The sequence below is a fragment of the Salmo salar genome, chromosome ssa14 (genome assembly GCF_905237065.1).
Source record: "Salmo salar chromosome ssa14, Ssal_v3.1, whole genome shotgun sequence".
NCBI lineage: Eukaryota > Metazoa > Chordata > Actinopteri > Salmoniformes > Salmonidae > Salmo > Salmo salar.
Genome location: NC_059455.1, coordinates 4,073,515 through 4,090,561, shown reverse-complemented (window position 1 = coordinate 4,090,561; position 17,047 = coordinate 4,073,515). Strand labels below are relative to the sequence as shown.

Below are 17,047 nucleotides of genomic sequence, written 5' to 3'. Positions count from 1 at the left end.
AACCGGGCCCACTTCCTCTGCCGGTCCTGAGTGTGACTTGTCAGAAACCTCCCCAGCTCCTGGTTGGTCCTCTCCACCTGCCCGTTGGACTAAGGCCGGTGCCCAGATGTGAGGCTGACCGTGACCCCCAGCTTCTCCATGAAGGCTCTCCATACTCGCAGCGTGAATTGGGGACCACGGTCGGAGACGACGTCCTCCAGAAGGCCATTGTGCTGGGAAGACCTGCTTGAACAGTGCCTCGGTGACATGGAGAGTTGTAGGGAGATCAGAGCGGGATAAAAACGGTAGGATTTGGAGAATCTGTCGACAACAACCATAAGTGGTGAAACTATCAGACGGGAATATCAGTAACAATATGTATAGACAGATGGGACCAAGATCACTGAGGCATGGGGAAAGGAAGGAGTTTCCCTGCTGGAGCATGCCGGGGAGACTTGGTTTGAGCACATACGGAGCAGGAGTTGACGTAGCGGGCAAAGTCCTGCGCTAAGGTGGGGCACCAGGACTTAAGAGGTGTGGGTGATACCTGGGAGTCCAGCAGTAAGGGATGTGTGCTCCCAGGTCAATAGACAATCTCTTACCTCTGTGGGAATGTAGCAGGCGCAGGTTCCATCTCCACAGCCTGCCAGATGTCCACGTCTATGTCCCAAAGCATGGAGGCAACGATTCAGGAGGGTGGTATGATGGGCGCACTCAGACCGGAACTTCTCCCCAATCGTGGAGTCGGGACATCGGATTTGATGTTCTTTGAACCTGCGCTGTATGACAGGATGAAGTTGAAACTAGCAAAGAAAAGGATGGCCCCCACGCCCACTTCAGAGTCTTCAACCTCCATGGTCAGCGTAGGATCTGGGTGCTTCAGCAACAGGGCAGCGGTGAAATGCCCCTTCAGTACGTGGAAGGCCTCATCGGCTGCAGGATTCCACAACAAATTACGGAGACCACCTTTGAAGAGAGATGAGAAATGGAGCTGAAGTTCCTAATGAAGCGGCGGTAGAAGTTGGCAAACCCCAAAAAACTTTGGGGTCCGTTTATGGTGGTTGGGACTGGCCATGACCTGACTGCATCTGCCTCCCTCTCCTCCATAACCACTCCCTGCGGACTGATCCGATATCCCAAGAAAGAGATGGCGGTCTGATGGAATTGGCACTTCTCCACTTTCATGTACAGATGGTTCTCCAGGAGGCGTTCGAGGACTAACCGGACGTGGGTGATGTGCTCCTCCAAGGTGGTCTGAGTAGATCAGGATATCGTCGATATACACGACCATCTGACGCCCAAGCATATCCTGAAACACCTCGTTCACGAATGCCTGGAACACTGACGGAGCATTAGCTAATCCATAAGACATCACTAAGTAGCCCAGACATCGTGCTGAAGGCTGTCAACGGGAGGGGCATAGTGGTGCTTGGTGGTGATGGCATTGAGATCTCTGTAGTCAGTATATGGACAAAGATGAGGCGCTTCTTGGCCACGAAGAAGAAACCTTCCGCAGGGGAGGAGAATGGGCAAATGAAAGCATGTTGAAGAGCCTCCTGGATATACTCCTCCATAGTCTTGGTTTCAGCCACCAACAGGGGGTAGATGCGGCTGCGCAGAGTCTGTTAGAAGGTTGATGGCACAGTCTCAGGGGAGATGAGGAGGGAGTCGGGTGGCGTGGGTCTTGGAGAAAACCTCCCGGAGATCCTGGTAAACCTCTGGGATGTCGGCCTGGAGGGCAACCAATAGGACTCTCAACCGACGTGGAACCACAGGGTAAGGGAAAGCAGGTCTTCTGACATCCGGGTGTCCAGGCCGTGATCGCCATCCTCGACCAGGAGATGTTGAGGTCATGGGGTTGGAGCCACGGGAGGCCGACTTTGTGTACGGGTGCCTGGATGGGGAGAGCGGCGATGGGAGTTTATCCAGATGGCTGGCCATCGTGGTGACTGCATCCAATGAGACAACAACAACGGAGTGCTTGATAAAGGGGGAGTAATCAGGGAAGTGACAAAGTCTAGGTGTACCTAATGATGAGGTGCTGGTGTGCGTGATAAAGGTTGCCAGGTGTGCATAATGATGGTTTGATAGGACAGGTGGTTAGTAGACCGGTGACATCGAGTGCCGGAGGGAGGGAGCGGGAGTAGACCTGACAGTAATGTGATTTCCTTTACGATCCATTGATGTATTTAAAACCATATAATCTCCCACCAAAATAATAGTCTTGTATTGCTTGTAGGCTTGATCAATTATTATATATATTTTCAAAGAAGTGTGGATCATAACATATGTGACCAACAGGCTCGATTCGGTTTCACATACAGTACCAATCAAAAGTTTGGACACACCTACTCATTCCAGGGTTTTCTTTATTTTTACTATTTTACAAATCAAAATATATTTTATATTTGAGATTCTTCAAAGTAGCCACCCTTTGCCTTGATGACAGCTTTTCATAAATTACTTTTTGCATTTTCTTGATGGCACAATAAAAGTGGGCATTGATTAAAATTCAATTTCTGTTGAATTAGTTATCCACACTGCAATGTTTTGAAATGCGGGCTTTTATTTTGATGGTTTCCTCCTTACCATACAAACTGACGTCATAAATTGTGCTGCTGGTAGACTACTAGTCAGGCAATATCAACACGGCTTGCATGTTGAATTTCTATCTTAACGTTTAGAATAGATTGATCCTAAATAAAACATATGCAGCTTATGTACAGCCTTCCGCTCTCCGGGACAAACAGAAAGACTTCGATAAGCGAGAGAGTTTGTAAGTAGCCCTATCGCTTTTAACGAAATATTTTATTTTATTCTTCTATCTATTCCACCAAACAGCTATTGTTTTCTCTCTGCTTGACTTTGAACTTGATAGATCTATACTGAAATCTTAGAAGAAATTCAATAGACACACAGTATTTATGTATTTTTGAGTGTTCATTTCAAATCTTGGTTGAAATTAAAACAATATTCATATAGGTGTTATGATGAACGGTATCGTCATAGCCTACTCATTCTTAGCATTCTTCAAGGACAGTAGCCTATAATCAGTGGGCTATTGCTGCAACGCTATTTGCTAGCACCCTGTATCCGCAAATAGCCTCTTCTATGTAGGCCATTTCCTCAAGCAGCATAAGCTCCAGCATCATCAGATCCTGCATCATCAGTCGGGGCCTACCGGTAGTCAACCTGCTACGTTCAGTAAATTACAGACTTTCATTTAGAATTTTTCGGAAGGGGTGAAAGTCCCTTATGCACAATAGGCGATAACCAATTTGTAAGTCGCTCTGGATAAGAGCGTCTGCTAAATGACGTAAATGTAAAAAACAATAGTGAATTTCATAGTATTTTTTTTCTTCAATTGAAACTCAAATGTTAAATTCAGATAAATTCAGACAAATAACCAAGCAATGCCTCAAATGTAACATATGGCATGCAGTCCTGAGGCAAAACTGGGATATATAGTATACGGGTAGGTAGCGATGGGCGCTTAAAGTGAAATGGAATTTGTACTTCTCAGCAGGTCTGAAAGACACCAATTAACGTATGCTTAGTTCAAGCTCTGACCTAATAAAGCAATTACAGTATTTATGGTTACTCATACAGTACCAGTCAAAAGTTTGGACACAGCTACTCATTCCAGGGTTTTCTTTATTTTTACTATTTTCTACATTGTATAATAATAATGAAGACATATAAACTATGAAATAACACACATGGAATCATGTAGTAACCAAAAAAGTGTAAAACAAATCAAAATATTTTATATTTGACATTCTTGAAAGTAGCCACCCTTTGCCTTGATGACAGCTTTGCACACTTTTGGCATTCTCTCAACCAGCTTCATGAGGTAGTCACCTGGAATGCATTTCAATTAACAGGTGTGCCTTGATAAAAGATACTTTGTGGAATTTCTTTCCTTAATGCGTTTGAGCCAATCAGTTGTGTTGTGACAAGGTAGGGGTGATATACAGAAGATAGCCCCATTTGGTAAAAGACCAAGTCCATATTATGGCAAGAACAGCTCAAATAAGGTCAGTCAATCTGGAAAATAACAGAACTTTGAAAATGACAATATATTATTTAACATTAATTTCTATTGGGCACAAAATAATATGGAAACAACCAAAACGAACTGTAAATGCATCCAACAAGTTTCAGTCACAAGCTTGATGTAGTCATCGCGTGCTAGGAATATGGGAACAAATACAAAACTTTTGACAACTTCATAATTTGTCAATAATTTTGACCCCTACCTTTTTGGAAAAAAATACAAATATTACTTGTTAAACAATCTCTTTCTTTGAGCAATTGTATTAGTATAAAGTATAATTTCCCAACGTTTTTTTTTGCATACAACATAGCTCAGTATTTGAATTATTTTATACAGAAGGGTGTCAATCATTTCCAACCCCACTGTATATCATTGACATTATTTGTAGGTAAATGTCTAAAATGCCAGCACTGAATATATATATATATATATATTGTAGACATACAATTAAATAGTAATTAAGATAATGTCACTCATCAATTGTAGTGTAAACATGCCTGTGTTTTTTGTTGTTGTTGCCACCATTTCATTTGTTGTAAACTAATTGCTTTTATGTCTATTACGTAATTTTCCATTTCCTAATGATGGAAGATGGTCAGTGCACAAGCAGTCTTTGGCTTGTGGTGGGATATGTATCTAGCCTTTAAAACCACTTCAAGTACTCAAATATAAATGTATATTATATTGATACATGGCTCATCAAGAGAAACTTTACAGAACATGGAAAAGTGTTGATTAGATTTTACTTGTCACATCACCTATCACTACTTAGCTTTGTGAATTGTTGAACTGCTGTCATTGTAACCAATGATGGTTATTGTGTAAAATCATTATATCACCATGATTCACTTCACTGTTAGGTACTTTGTAAGACTATAATCAAAACCATTAATGTACACTACCAGTCAAAAGTTTTTATTTTTACTATTTTCTACATTGTAGAATAATAGTGAAGACATAAACTATGAAATAACACATATGGAATCATGTAGTAACCAAATAAAGTGTTAAACAAATCAAAATATATTTTATATTTGAGATTCTTCAAATAGCCACCCTTTGCTTTGCACACACATGAATGAGTGTGTTGTAAAACTTTTGACCAATAGTGTATTGCCATTGTATTATACATTTTCATACCCATGTTTGTCTAATGTTGCTCATGCTACATAGTGCCTCTACTTTTACTTTCAAATGAACACACAGGAAGAAAGATAGCTGCCTGTCACTTCCTCAGGAAATCTGCGTTGTGTATGTTGTGGTTGAGCGTTCACTCTTTTAATGGGGTTTAAAAACAATGACAACTTAAGCCACATGACTGAAGAGGCCTGCTGGCTTTTGTCTTCCTTGCACAGCGCAAAAGACACAATCAACTGTCCATGTCAACAGCCCTGGGCTCTCTAGCATTGTTCCGCTGCTGGCTCACACGACATCCATGTATCCCCATTTTTAGTTCTGGGAGATATGCACGGCTCTCAGGATGGGGGGCCTTAAGGGTTGGTTTTACTCTATAGCATAAGGACCAGTGATAGATTTGAGATAAACACGTGACTCGGAACATGGTATGTTGACATCCATATTGCGAAGTAAAATGCCATCCCTGTGCCAGAAGAGACGACACAGAATGTCAGCCTTTTATTTGAATCATATTCAAACCAAAAAAAGGCAACGTACGCTTTTCCGAACGGTCGAGTGCATCAAGGCTGTGGTTTTATACTAGTAACATCAAAAGACACTTCTCAAACGGTCCCTTCAACCTGGCTTCAGAAAGCTACACACCTACACACAAACCATTTCTGTATGGACCTCGCTTTGTGCACGGGGGCATTGCCTTGGTGAAACAGGAAAAGGCCTTCCCCAAACTGTTGCTACAAAGTTGGAAGCTTAAAATCATCTAAAATGTAATTGTATGATGTAGCATTAAGACTTCCCTTCACTGGAACTAAGGTGCCCGAACCATGAAAAACAGCCCCAGACCATTATTCCTCCTCCACTAAACTTTAGTTGGCACTATGCATTCAGGCAGGTAGCATTCTCCTGGCGTCTGCAAAACCTAGATTCATCACTCCAGAGAACGCCTTTCCACTACTCCAGAGTCCAATGGCGGCGAGCTTTACACCATTCCAGCCGACGCTTGGCTTTGCGCATGGTGATCTTAGGCTTGTGTGCAGCTGCTCGGCCATGGAAACCCATTTCATTAAGCTCCCGATGAACAGTTATTGTGCTGGCGTTGCTTCCAGAGGCAGTTTGGAACTCGGTAGTGAGTGATGCAACAGAGGACAAATGATTTATACGCACTACTTGTTCAGCACATGGTGGTCCTGTTCTGTGAGCTTGTGTGGCTTGCCGCTTTGCGGGCTGAGCCGTTGTAGCTCCTAGACGTTACCACAATAACAGCACTTGCAGTTGATCAGGGCAGCTCTAGCAAGGCAGAAATGTTACTAACTTGTTGGAAAGGTGGCATCCTATGACGTTATAGGATGCCACGTTGAAAGTCACTGAGCTCTTCAGTAAGGCCATTCTACTGCCAATGTTTGTCTATGGAGATTGCATGGCTGTGTGCTAGATTGTGTACACCTGTCAGCAACAGGTGTGGCTGAAATAGCCAAATCCATTCATTTGAAGGGGTGTCCACATACTTTGGTGTGTGTATATGTGTGTGTGTGTGTGTATATATATATATATATATATATATATATATACACACACACACACTAGTGTAAGTATTCAACCCCCTGAGTTATTACATGTTAGAATCACCTTTGGGAGCGATTACAAGTCTTGATTACAAGTGCTTTCCACACCTGGATTGTGCAACATTTGCCCATTATTTTCTTAAATTCTTCTATCTCTGTCAAAGTCTTGCCATATATTTTCAAGCAAATTTAAGTCAAAATTGTAACTTGGCCACTCAGGAACATTCACTGTCTTCTTGGTAAGCAACTCCAGGGTAGATTTGGTGTTTATGTTTTAGTTTATTGTCCTGCTGAAAGGTGAATTCATCTTCCAATGTCTGGTGGTAAGCAGACTGAACCAGGTTTTCTTCTAGGATTTTGCCTGTGCTTAGCTCCATTCTGTTTCTTTTTATCCTGAAAAACTCCCCAGTCCTTAACGATTACAAGCATACCCATGACATGATGCAGCCACCACTTTTGCTTGAAAATATGGAGAGTGGTACTCAGTAATGTGTTATATTGGATTTGCCCCAAACATAACACTTTATATTCAGGACAAAAAGTTAATTTACTTTGCCAAATTTTTTGCAGTATTACTTTAGTGCCTTGTTGCAAACAGGATGCATGTTTTGGAATATTTTTATTCTGTACAGTATTGTGGAGTATTTGTATTTATTATGGATCCCCATCTTCCTGAGTACCCTGATGAATACAGCTTGACTGTCAAAACTTTGGTTGTAAAATGTTTGCATCTGAGTTCCTAATGTGAGCAGCTCTCCTTTCTTTTTCTAGTATAGTGGAGTAACTACAATGTTGTTCCATCCTCTGTTTTTTTCCTATCACAGCTATTAAACTAACTGTTTTAAAATCACCATATGCCTCATGGTGAAATCCCTGAGCGTTTTTCCCCCTCTTTGGCACTGAGTTAGGAAGGACGCCTGTATCTTTGTAGTGACTGAGTGTATTGATACATCATCCAAAGTGTAATTAATAACTTTACCATGCTCAAAGGGATATGCAATGTCTGCTTTTTTTTTTACCCATCTACCAATAGGTCCCCTTCTTTGCGAGGCATTGGAAAACCTCCCTAGTCTTTGCTGTTGAATCTGTGTTTGAAATTCAATACTTGACTGAGGAACCATTCAGATAATTGTGTGGAGTACAGAGATGAGGTAGTCATTCAAAAATCATGTTAAACACTATTATTGCACATAGTGAGTCCATGTAACTTATTGTAACTTGTGAAGCAAATGTTTACTTTGAACTTATTCAAGCTTGTCATAACAAAGGGGTTGAATACTTATTGACTAAAGATATTTCAGTTCTATTTTTAATTAATAATAAAATGAAAAACACAATTTGTCCACTTTGACATTATGGGATATTTAATCCATTTTAAATAACAAACAGCGTGTCAAAAAAGGCAAGGGGTGTGAATACTTTCTGAAGGCACTGTAGAAAGCCAGTTTCCAGACACACTTCACATGCCAACCGTTGTGCTATTCCCCTCAGGCCCTCTCGGTCTACTGAAACACTGGGCCTCTGTTCCACTCGTTTACTGCTATAGTACCCTCTCCTGTGTCAGCAGACAGAGACTGTTACCACGGCGGAAAGTCTGACCCACATAGTCTTATGCATCGGGTGTCACAGAGCCATCCCATAATGTCTCTCATTTGGAAGAAAGCCCCAGGAAGACAGATGTACAGAAACAAACAAGTCTGGCGGACAATTGAGCGTCTGGCACCTGAAAAGACCAAACAAGCATACAGAGAGGATTTTTAGAACAACAAATAGCCTCTATGAACATAACGTACTGTACTGCTAATAAGGTTGAATGCGAGAATATATGAATGTTTTTAATTTTGTCTTATTTCTTTGCAGTATCCCAGATAATCTTTTTTTTTAGCTAGATTTGGATAACTATCATCTATCAAGAACAGAAAAGGACACATTGGCATTATCTTGCAATGTTGAATAGCTTCTAGTCAGGATAGAGTTAACAGGAAATGTGACATCAACTTATTTTTTGTCCTCTGGTTTTCTGCAGCTGTTTTTCTCAGGGTGTCAGAGAATGAACAAGATTTTGGACTGCATGAGAACGAAGTCCTCAATAAACAAATACAATTTGAGTTAAACTAGATTTGAAGTAACTAGGTAAACACGCATCGTTCCACAAAATATATTAGGGGTGTTGCAAATTCCGTTTATTTCAAGCGGAACTGTTTGGGTAAGACTGATCAACTGAGTTTCACATACTTTGTGAAATGTCTTAAAAAATGTGAATGTGTGTAATATGCAAACCTCAGATTTTTGTCTCTAAACGCAATAGCAGTACTTAAATCAGTAGTACTTAGTAAACTAGAAGTACCAGTGTTGAAATTGGCATTTTGGTTATGTATGTTAGAGTCAACTTTGATACCTCAAAGATATACAAAATCCCTGTCTACTTAGATTCCCATGCTGCCTTGAATTTCAGCAGTCTACCATGTAGTCAGTCAGCAGTGTTTTGATTGGAACGCCCATCAGAAGCCGAGAGAAGGACTGGTCTGATATCTCGGGGAGGATTACCAGGGCAGAGTAATCTTGGTAACAACTAGAGGGGTTAAGCTAAGGATTTTAAAGTAACTGCCCACTGTTTCCAGATTTCTAGGAAATATGACCTAGAATTACTTAAGTTACAGTATGAGTGAAATAGTTTTCCTTCCTAAAAATGGTAATTAAGTGTGTTAAAAAGCAGCTTTTCTGTGTTGGAATGGTGTGGGTGTACCCCAACAATAGAATGGTGTGGGCGTATACTGGTCATAAAAAATATTCATGCAGGTAGACCGCTAATTTGGCAGCTCATCCTCAGGGACATGACATCATGTTCTATGAGGAAATGGCAAGCATTTTTTTGTGTTTTTTTTCAAAAGTGTTGTTCCTCAATTTATGCTTTGGCCACAAACGAGTATAGGACGACTCAACATTTTGGATATGGGTTAACAGAATATGAATTTTTAGGAGTGAGATTTTCACTGGGCAGTTACTTTAACCTGTTGGGGCTACAGGTTAGCAATGAACCCCGAGACGGGATTGCTAACAAGGCTGGAAATTCCAAACATCAAAAATCTTATAATTTCAATTTCTCAAACAATCAACTATTTTACACAATTTAAAAGATAAACATCTCCTTAATCTAACCACATTGTTCGATTTTCAAAGAGGCTTTACGGCAAAAGCATAAAGTTAGATTATGTTAGGACAGTACATAGCCACAAAAGTACAAACATCCAGTTTCAATTCAAGGTCAGGCGTCACCAAAAGCAGAAACCAGCTAAAATTATGCACCAACCTTTGACAATCTCCATCAGATGACACTCCTAGGACATTATGTTATACAATACATGCATTTTTTGTTCCATCAAGTTCATATTTATATCCAAAAACAGCATTTTACAGTAGCGTGAAATTCAGATTTTTTCTTCTCTGAAATGCTTCCGGTGAACATAACAAAATTACTATTCGAAAACATTGGTAAATTATAATATTGTCATTCAAAGAATAATATATTATCATCTCGTAATTGCTACCGAATGGCCAGATCTCAAAATAACTTTACTGGGAAATCACATTTTGCAATAAACGGGGTGCTATGCTAAGAACAATAGGCTATGCTATACAGTTAGCATCATCTAATATCGATAATAACATTGTAAATATCCCCTTACCTTTGATTATCTCCATCAGAAGGCACTGCCAGGAATCCCAGGTCCAGAACAAATGTGGTTTCTTTTGACAAAGTTCATAATTTATGTCCAAATAACACCAAGTAGTTAGCGTTCAGTATGCTCCCACAAAACGTGGTGGGGGGTGTAAAATCACGCCGAAAAGCAAAAAAAACCTAGTAAATAATCTATTTACGTTCGTTCAAACATGTCAAACGTTGTTTAGCATTAATCTTTTGGTCCATTTTTAACGTTAAACATCAGTAATATTTTCACACAACCTATCCTATGTCTAGATAAACAATTATGACAAACTCACGCTTCTCAGATTTATGCGCAGGCGCAAAAAAATGAAGTGACGACATGTCAACTTCCCTGCATTCTAATTTGCTCTCTGTTTATCATAGACGCTTCAAACAACTTTATAAAGATCGTTGACATCTAGTGGAAGCCGTAGGAGTTGCGAAATGAATCCTTTCTCACTATGGTATCTATAAAACAATGACACTAAATAGTACAGTCACAAAATTCACATTTTTTAAAAATCTATTTTTCACAGGTTTTTGCAATATGAGTTTTGTTATACTTACAGACACCATTCAAACTGTTTTAGAAAATTCAGAGTGTTTTCTATACGAATGTGTTAATAATATGCATATCCTAGCTTCTGAGTTGGTGTAGGAGGCAGTTAAAAATGGGCACATATTTTTTTCAAAATTTCTCAATACTGCCCCCTAGCCCCAACAGGTTTTAAGGCAGTGTTTCCCAAACTTGGTCCTCGGTACAACCAAGGGGTGCACGTTTTGGTTTTTGCCCTAGCACCACAGCTGATTCAAATTGTCAAAGTATGATGATTATTTGAATCAGCTGTGTACAGTCGTGGCCAAACGTTTTGAGAATGACACAAATATTAATTTCCACAAAGTTTGCTGCTTCAGTGTCTTTAGATATTTTTGTCAGATGTTACTATGGAATACTGAAGTATAATTACAAGCATTTCATAAGTGTCAAAGGCTTTTATTGACAGTACATGAAGTTGATGCAAAGAGTCAACATTTGCAGTGTTGACCCTTCTTTTTCAAGACCTCTGCAATCCGCCCTGGCATGCTGTCAATTAACTTCTGGGCCACATCCTGACTGATGGCAGCTCATTCTTGCATAATCAATGCTTGGAGTTTGTCAGAATTTGGGGGGGTTTGTTTGTCCATCCGCCTCTTGAGGATTGACCACAAGTTCTCAATGGGATTAAGGTCTGGGGAGTTTCCTGGCCATGGACCCAAAATATCGATGTTTTGTTCCCCGAGCCACTTAGTTATCACTTTTGCCTTATGGCAAGGTGCTCCATCATGCTGGAAAAGGCATTGTTCGTCACCAAACTGTTCTTGGATGGTTGGGAGAAGTTGCTCTCAGAGGATGTGTTGGTACCATTCTTTATTCATGGCTGTGTTCTTAGGCAAAATTGTGAGTGAGCCCACTCCCTTGGCTGAGAAGCAACCCCACACATGAATGGTCTCAGGATGCTTTACTGTTGGCATGACACAGGACTGATGTTAGCGCTCACCTTGTCTTCTCCGGACAAGCTTTTTTCCGGATGCCCCAAACAATCGGAAAAGGGATTCATCAGAGAAAATGACTTTACCCCAGTCCTCAGCAGTCCAATCCCTGTACCTTTTGCAGAGTATCAGTCTGACCCTGGTGTTTTTCCTGGAGAGAAGTGGCTTCTTTGCTGCTCTTCTTGAACACCAGGCCATCCTCTAAAAGTCTTCGCCTCACTGTGCGTGCAGATGCACTCACACCCACCTGCTGCCATTCCTGAGCAAGCTCTGTACTGGTGGTGCCCCGATCCCGCCGCTGAATCAACTTTAGGAGACGGTCCTGGCACTTGCTGGACTTTCTTGGGTGCCCTGAAGCCTTCTTCACAACAATTGAACCGCTCTCCTTGAAGTTCTTGATGATCCGATAAATGGTTGATTTAGGTGCAATCTTACTGGTATCATTATCCTTGCCTGTGAAGCCCTTTTTGTGCAAAGCAATGATGACGGCATGTGTTTCCTTGCAGGTAACCATGGTTGACAGAGGAATAACAATGATTCCAAGCACCACCCTCCTTTTGAAGCTTCCAGTCTGTTATTTGAACCCAATCAGCATGACAGATTGATTTCCAGCCTTGTCCTCGTCAACACTCACACCTGTGTTAACGAGAGAATCACTGACATGATGTCAGCTGGTCCTTTTGTGGCAGAGATGAAATGCAGTGGAAATGTTTTTTAGGGATTCAGTTAATTTGCATGGCAAAGAGGGACTTTGCAATTAATTGCAATTCATCTGATCACTCTTCATAACATTCTGGAGTATATGCAAATTGCCATCATAGAAACTGAGGCAGCAGACTTTGTGAAAATTAATATTTGTGTCATTCTCAAAACTTTTGCCCACGACTGTAGTGATAGGAATTGATGGTAAATGGAGTGTATTGGAATGCATTATATATAAAAGTATGTGGACAGCCCTTCAAATGAGTGGATTTGGCTATTTCAGCCACATCCATTGCTGACAAGTGTAAACAATTCAAGCACACAGCCATGCAATCTTCATAGACAAACATTGGCAGTAGAATAGCCTTACTGAAGAGCTCAGTGAATTTCAACGTGGCACCGTCATAAGATGCCACTTTTCCAACAAGTCAGTTTGTCAAATTTCTGCCCTGCTAGAGCTGCCCTGGTCAACTGTAAGTGCAGTTACTGTGGAAACGTCTAGGAGCAACAACGGCTCAGCCGTGAAGTGGTAGGTCTAACAAGCTCAAAGAACGGGACCGCCGAGTGCTGAAGCGCATCCTCGGTTGTAACACTCACTACCAAGTTCCAAACTGCCTCTGGAAGCAACTTAGGCACAAGAACTGTTCGTCAGGAGCTTCATAAAATGGGTTTCCATGGTCAAGCAGCCGCACACAAGCCTAAGATCGCAATGCCAAGCGTCGGCTGGAGTGGTGTAAAGCTCGCCGCCATTGGACTCTAGAGCGTGGAAATGTGTTCTCTGGAGTGATGAATCACTCTGGCAGTCAAATGGACAAATCTGGGTTTGGAGGATGCCAGGAGAACGCTACCTGCCGCAATGCATAGTGCCAACTGAAGTTTAGTGGAGGAGGAATAATGGTCTGGGGCTGTTTTCATGGTTCAGGCCCCTTAGTTCCAGTGAAGGGAAATCTTAACGCTACAGCATACAACGACATTCTAGAAGATTCTGTGCTTCCAACTTTGTGGCAACAGTTTGTGGCAACAGTTTGTTTTAGCATGACAATGCCCCTGTGCACAAAGTGAGGTCCATACAGAAATGGTTTGTCGAGATCGGTGTGGAAGAACTTGACTGGCCTGCACAGAGGCCTGATCTCAACCCCATCGAACACCTTTGGGATGAATTGGAGCAACGACTGCGAGCCAGGCCTAATCGCCCAACGTCAGTGCCCATCCGCACTAATGCTCTTGTGGCTGAATGGAAGCAAGTCCCCGCAGCAATGTTCCAACATCTAGTGGAAAGCCTTCCCAGAAGAGTGGAGGCTGTAATAGCAGCAAAAGGGGGGACCAACTCCATATTAATGCCCATGATTTTGGAATGAGATGTTTGATGAGCAGGTGTCCATATACTTTTAGTAATATATTGTACTTTAGTGAGAATTCAGCAACATGTTTCTATTTTTCCATTTGGTTCGATCGTTTCTTATAATTGTCATTTCAGGCATTTATTTTCTATGCAGTAGTCCTATGTGTTATTACTGCTTTCTGTCTGGCTTTGTCTTATCAAGACTGTTTTCTTATGTGTTTTCCAGATTGAGACAACCAGGACCTTTCGACCGGGAACGCTCCCCCCGAGACACTGCTGTGTGTGTACAGGCAGATATGGCTCTGCCTTTCAATGGGGCTGTTACAAGTACGTCAACTCCGTTTCTAGATTTTGTATTTTTTGTGTTTTTATTTATTGTGCTTAGAATTTAAAGACAGAAATACCCATCTGAACAAGACGGTTCTATATATGTTATCCTTTTGTCTATAGAGTCAACCATTCTATATGGTTTAACAAAACCAACAAATACCTTTTTTAGGTTATTCATCTTGAAGTTTCCAATGCAGCAGTCAGGCTATTATTTAACATGCTGAACTGCTTGTGAGTTTGTTAACATGTTGTTATTGTACTCAACTGGTTTCAACACCAAGTACTGGAATGTTGGTCCTGGCTGTGGCTGACCCCTTACTTTGTTTACTAGATGATGATTTATTGACTGTTACCTCACCTGTGGTTTTCAGCTCCTGATCAAGGAAGGGTAAAATAAGGACTGCACTTAGGGTAGAATCCTAACTTGATATCTGTGCTCTTTACCTCTGACATTAATGTACATCATGCAGATCTTCACTAAACTTCAAGTTACGCACATTGATCTCAAGTAAGGATCCAGCCCTTAAAGGGTGACTGCACTTCCTGAAATGGCATCGTTTTATATTTGGATCATTAAAAAATGCTAGAGGCTATGGCTGAATTCAAACGTAAGTTGGTTTCGAGTGTGGTTTGTTCGCAGGTGGGAAGAGTTAAACAAATTATTTAGCCGATATGCTGGTGTGTGACCGTGGCAAAGTTGATTTGAGTTAGGATAGCTGGGCCTGGTTAGGGATCTTCAATAAATTACACAATGTAAATGAGACAATATTTTCATGTTTTGTATTTATTTAGGATCCCCATTAGCTGCTGGCAAGGCAGATACTCTTCTTGGGGTACAGCAACATTAAGGCAGTTATATAAAATATTACATTTCACAACACATTAAGTGTGTGCCCTCAGGCCACTACTCTACCACCACATATCTACAATACAAAATACATGTGTACATGTGTTTAGCATGTGTATGCCTGTGTGTCTCTTTACAGTCCCTCTGTTCCATTAGGTTAATTTTTGTCAATTGTTTTAAATCTAATTCTACTGCTTGCATCAGTTCCCTGATGTGGAAAAGAGTTCCATATAGCTATGCCTCCATATAGTACTGTGTGCCTCCCATAGTCTGTTCTGGACTTTGGGGTTGTGAAGAGACCTCTGGTAGCATGTCTTGTGGGGTATGCATGGGTGTCTGAGCTGTGTGCTAGTAGTTTAAACAGACAGCTTGGTGCATTCAGCATCTCAAAGCTTCTTACAAAAACAAGTAGTGATGAAGTCAATTTCTTCTCTACTTTGAGCCATGAGAGATTGGCATGCATATTATTGTTAGCTCCCCATGTACATTTAAGGGCCAGCCATGTTGCCCTGTTCTGAGCCAATTGTAATCTCTTAGTCTCTCTTTGTGGCACCTGACCACACGACTGGACAGTAGTCCATGTGTGACAAAATTAAAGCCTGTAGGACATGCCTTGTTAATAGTGTTGTTGAGAAGGCAGAGCAACGCTTTATTATGGACAGACATTTCCCCATCTTAGCTACTATTGCATCAACATTTTTTGACCATGATAGTTTACAATCCAGGGTTACTCCAAGCAGTTTGGTCACCTCAGCTTGCTCAATTTCCACATTATTCATTAAAATATTTTGTTGAGGTTTAGGGATTAGTTAATGATTTGTCCCAAATACAATGCTTTCAGTTTTAGAAATATATAGGACTAACTTATTTCTTGCCATCCATTCTGAAACTAACTGCAGCTCTTTGTTAAGTATTGCAGTGATTTCAGTCGCTGTAGTAGCTGACGTGTACAGCGTTGAGTCATCCGCATACATACAAAGTGGCATGTCATTAGTAAAGGGGCCTAGACAGCTGCCCTGGGGAATGCCTGATTCTACCGGAATTATGACTTCCATTAAAGAAAACCCTCTGTGTTCTGTAACACAGGTAACTCTTTATCCACAATATTGCAGGGGGTGTAAAGTCATAACACATTTTTCCAGCAGCAGACTATGATCAATAATGTCAAAAGCCACACTGAAGTCTAACAAAACAGCTCCCACAATGATATTTTTTTTCAGTAATTTGTGTAAGTCCCATGCATGTTGAATGCCCTTCCCTAAAAGCGTGCTGAAAGTCTGTCAATTTGTTTAATATAAAATAGCATTGTATCTGGTCAAACAATTTTTTCAAAAAGTTTACTAAGGGTTGGTAACAGGCTGATTGGTCGGCTATTTGAGCCAGTAAAGGGTTTTTTACTGTTCTTGGGTAGCGGAATGATTTTTGCTTCCCTCCAGGCCTGAGGGTACACACTTTCTTGTAGGCTTAGATTGACGACATAGCAAATAGTAGTGGCAATATCGTCCCCTATTATCCTCAGTAATTTTCCATCCTAGTTGTCAGATCCAGGTGGCTCGTCATTGTTGATAAACAACTTTTTCAACTCTTCCATGCTCAATTTACAATGCTTTTTCTTCATAATTTGGTCAGTTATACTTGGATGTGTACGGTCAACGTTTGTTGCTGGCATGTCATGCATAAGTTTGCTAATCTTGCCAATATAAAAATCATTAAAGTAGTTGGAAATATCAGTGGGTTTATGATGAATGAGCTGTCTGATTCAATGATGATGGAGCGGAGATTATTTTTGCCCAAAATTTCATTTAAGATGCTCCAAAGCTTTTTACTATCATTCTTTATATAATTTATATTTGTTTCA

General features: G+C 40.9%; 1 protein-coding gene across 2 annotated transcripts in view; it reads left to right on the top strand.

Moving 5' to 3' along the window:
* Positions 1–2,588: 2,588 nt before the first annotated feature.
* tmem71 (transmembrane protein 71) overlaps positions 2,589–17,047 on the top strand; it is a 26,546-nt gene continuing 12,087 nt past the window's right edge. Inside the window, exons 1-2 of one of the 2 annotated variants that reach the window (XM_014139088.2) lie at positions 2,589–2,755; positions 14,239–14,339. In XM_014139088.2, coding sequence (XP_013994563.1) covers positions 14,309–14,339 — 31 coding nt within the window. In that variant the 5' untranslated portion in view covers positions 2,589–2,755; positions 14,239–14,308. 2 annotated transcript variants of the gene reach the window in all.